This window comes from Ruditapes philippinarum, unplaced genomic scaffold (assembly GCF_026571515.1).
Source record: "Ruditapes philippinarum isolate M1 unplaced genomic scaffold, ASM2657151v2 ctg305_1_1_1_1, whole genome shotgun sequence".
In the NCBI taxonomy this organism is placed as follows: Eukaryota; Metazoa; Mollusca; class Bivalvia; order Venerida; family Veneridae; genus Ruditapes; species Ruditapes philippinarum.
In genome coordinates this window covers 243,906-248,181 of record NW_026866294.1, presented here as the reverse complement: position 1 = coordinate 248,181, position 4,276 = coordinate 243,906, and the positions used below count along the sequence as shown (strand labels likewise).

At 36.4% G+C, this 4,276-nt stretch overlaps 1 protein-coding gene across 1 annotated transcript; it reads right to left on the bottom strand.

Annotated features, from left to right (window-relative positions):
- Positions 1-377: 377 nt before the first annotated feature.
- LOC132732037 (heat shock 70 kDa protein 12B-like) lies at positions 378-4,276 on the bottom strand. The gene is made up of 2 exons (XM_060718385.1): positions 3,582-4,276; positions 378-1,646 (listed from the first exon to the last, which is right to left on the bottom strand). Exons 1-2 carry the CDS (start codon positions 3,939-3,941, stop codon positions 1,428-1,430), a joined length of 579 nt encoding a protein of 192 aa, XP_060574368.1. The 5' UTR covers positions 3,942-4,276; the 3' UTR covers positions 378-1,427.

Sequence of the window (4,276 nt, the reverse complement as noted above, 5' to 3'; positions counted from 1 at the left end):
TTTAAATAAATCGGGCAGTCCTGGCCAAAACAGGCTGTCTTTAATCAGACCCATAAAAATATTTATAAAAATATTTTCAAAATTTAAAATTTTGATCAAAAAAATCAAAGTTTTTGCGTAGAAAAAAAGTTTTTTTTTCTAAAACCCTTTTTTTTAAAACCCTTTTAAATTTTAAACGCAAAATTTTTACTGAAAGTTTTTTAGTTTTTTCATGTTTTTTTTTTATAACAAAGTTGAAACGTTTCGAAAAATTTAAAAAAAACTCTCCCCATGTTTGGAAACTAAATGAAAGGGATCCGGTTTAACGCTCCTTTTTAACCAGGGGGTTAAATTTGGGTTGGAGCCAACCGACACTGTCCGCCCCATATGACCTAACATTGTTAAATCCAGGAAGCGGAATCAAACTTGAGTGATAAGTGTACGTTTAAGGAACTTGTCTAACTTTTGAGCTATATACCCATGGTAAAATATAATTCGACTGGCTTTAAGGATGGACAAACAAAATGAATGTAAATACATGTATTAGCTTTTACCTAGTATAATTTTACTCGTTTTACTTATGTGCGCACACGGACCCGTTCATCTTTATTTATGGCTCGGAAATGAATATGACTTTTCCTCAGAGGAAAAGGCATACATTTCCTTAATCAAACACAAATTGATTTAGAACAATTAAGATACTTATCTTTTAGAGATAGTAGCCGTGGATGAACTCATAATAGTAGCAAAACGTAATCACAATGACAAATTGTCTTCTTACAAAATACTAAACCCCTGTAAATTGACTGACCAAAGGGGCATCTGAGGCTCAGTGGATAAGGCCGTTGACTTTACACCATTTGCCTCTCAATATTATAGGTTCACTTTGACCTCATGTGAGGAAGCATCCAGTAAGCTTATGGAACATCGTTGGTTCTACTTCAGTGTCCATTAGTGCCTGAAATAATGCACGGAGGGGCACCTGAGTTCTTCTTCAACCAGTCCAGTCGCAAATGACCTTTCTGGTGTTGGTGTGACGTGAATCGCATTCAATAGAAAAACTTATGACCAAGAAGCAAAAAATTGGTCCAGCTTTATGTTAAATGAGTACCGTTTTGGGAATTGTAAATGAAAACCAGGTATAAAAAGCTTTGGAAATAAAATTAAGGTGCCTAAAAAGTCTCAATCATTTTATAGGATATAATAATATAATCAATATATCACCACATAGTCTCATACCGATGGAAGCACACCGGTTTACATGTACAGTTTGTATAATTATCATCATTGTCACCATTGTTATTAGTTTTGTGATTGTAGTCAAAATTCACATCAACATCTTCATTGATGTCATTGTAATAATTGTCATATTCTTCGTGATTGTAGTCAAAATTCACAGCATCATCATCAGAATCATCATCATTGATATAATTGTAATAATTGTCAAATCATTCGCGATCGTAGTCGAAATTCTTATCATCATCGTTATTATCATAATCATTATCATCATCACCAACCGCCATTTTGTAAAATAAATAGTACCTTTTATTAATTGTTTCCATTACGTGTTTTCTTAGATATTCGATTGATATACTAAACACTTGAAGGGCAGACATCAGACGTCCTTTGTCGTCTGGGATCATAACGTCTCTCGTTAAATGATCACCCTATAAAAGAGAAACAGTGACAAATAATTTCTGGCATATTATACATTGTATGATTTGTTGCAAGAATTATTATAACAAACGAGCCCAATTTGAGTGCTGCCCATTTTTGTCTTACAGGACAAGTATCATAACTTATTCAACAAAATAATGCACATGATATTACTTCCATCCCCATCGACAATCTATAAATATAATAATATAATATAATAATCTAAATTACTACCAGAAAACTGGACCTCCAGAAATTGTCTAATTATAATGCCTCAGTCACAAATAACAAGCGGCTGCCGGGCGGCGTCTGTTTCTAAAAAAATCGCAATATCGAACGGCGTTCGTCCAGCGAAGTGACAATCGGATGGCAGCAGCTGAAAATTTTGCTCATCGAGCGGGCTCCGTCCAGTTTTAATTACAACTTTAACGCTAACGTCCTCCGGACGATAATTGTTGAGGTCAGTGAGTTAAAAACCTCATCGCAAGGACACCGGGCGGTACCCGGGCGATTTGTTTTGGATCGGGCGATTGTTTTTGATACTAAAAAGCACCGTCCGATATAAAAGGCACCCTGGTGGACATCGCCCTGGCACCGACCGGCGCGCAAATATATACACCATTTGGTGAGCGTTATGACCCAATACCCGTACAATTTATGTACAGACACAAGGCGGTCCTCGTTTTGCAATCCGGCGACCGGGTGGCTTGAGTTTGCTGTTTTTGCCTCAAAAAATGGATTTGTGAATTCCTTTGGATTTCACATTGTGCAAGAACGTCTACACGTATTATTCTTAAAGGCAAAATACAATTGTTGCAGCATATGACGAGGGTCCGCACATAGATGACTGTAGGAGGATTATCTATGCCTCTAGTAATTGCTTTCTTTGCTGGCATATTGACAACTGGCTGATTTATAAAAGAATAGCCTTTACTGCCAGGCGCCCGCGGCGACCGTCCGATCTATTTATGAACCTTACAGGCGCCGTCCGGACATCGGGCGACATCCGCCCTAACCTTTCAAGGCGACCGTTTCATTCATGACCACGCAAGGTATACGATTTTAAATCTAAATCGTGACGCGAGATCATCAAAACCGCTGATGCTGTAAAAATGGTTAAATCGGGTAGCGCCTGTTTTATTTGTGACCTTTTTAAGCATAAGAGTCGGCATGTTTTATAACTTTAAGCTTTTACTTTAAACCTTACACCGCTTGTACACAATTTAGATTAAAGATATAGCCCAACTGCTTAAGACCTTTTACACAAAGTACTTAAGTTTAAAATGAAGATCAAAATTATTTTTATGTATGTTATGTTGCAGAAAATAGTTAGCTAATCTATATCTACGATCCGGCTAGGTTTCTAGATAATCGACATGGTTCTTTTCTGTAATATATTTTTCAAAATGACGGAAGTGACGTGAACAATAAATCACGGTACTTAAACCATAAAAAAAATTATGCCTCTTATTATGTCAACAATAGAAAGTCATGTACTAATAGAAATCTTCGAAATTCTTTAAAAGATTTAAACATTTAAAAAAATAACGCCTTCTTATTACCCAGATACTGACTGAATGCGAACAGTGAAGACCATGATCTTACGGCATTATCGTGGTCTCCATTGGCAGCATTGATAGATTGAGTTGTCGCCATTAAATTAGGGTTTGTCAGTCTCAAACATTTTAAAATAAGGTGCAAATAAAGGTTACCTAGGTAAGTCTGTATATTTCGTCTTCAACAACAAAACCGCACCAGTATGAGTTCAATTCTCATCTGGGAGACTGACTTCATATCTTTTAAATGTGCGAGTTCAGTCAAGTGCGATGAGTTGCATGTGCAATCTTTCTTCTTACTAAAATATCTGTGTTTTAACACCCAATCGATACAGCAAAACAATCTCAAACCATGAATAATAAATCAAGACCCTACGTATGCTTACTCACCTTGTATAGAAGCAATTTGAATCGCCGGTAGTAGTAATAATTCTTTTGGTCTTCGTCTGCTACTTTTTCAGAATATTGTTCTTCAGCCTCGTAACCAAAGGCAACGAAATGTTTCTTATTGTTAAGAAGAAGAATGGTAGGTGTTTTCAACGACATGAGTCCGGCAGAGCCGGCCACCCAACTCGTATTTGCTGCCATTTTCGTCGGGTCTACTTCATAGTCATGATTAAAGGAATATGCGTATCCAGAAAATGTTGTCCCGAAGTGGATGGCCGCCACAAGTACTTTTCCACTTTTACTGATCCTTTCTCGTCCATGGCTTCCTTTCGTTGCCATGCCTCCATAGCCTCCTGTTCCCATGATTTTACAGCTGTTAAGTATTTACCACTTATCTAATGAGCTAAACAGGAATATAATAAATGATAACAAAAATAGACGTAATTCAAAATGCATTTTCTGTATTATTCATATCAGAAATTAAGAACTTAGATTAAAGCGAAAGTTTCAACAAATGCATACCGTTAAGTCACTTTACGTAAGGCGAAAACGAAAGTAGGCGATACATAAATGTCCATATAAGTAACACAAAAATTCTACACTAACAACCTGTACAAGTCGAGATTAAAAACTATATAACAGTAGCTACACATCGTGCTAATTTACACAAAATTAACCTACTTAAGGTTATATTTATT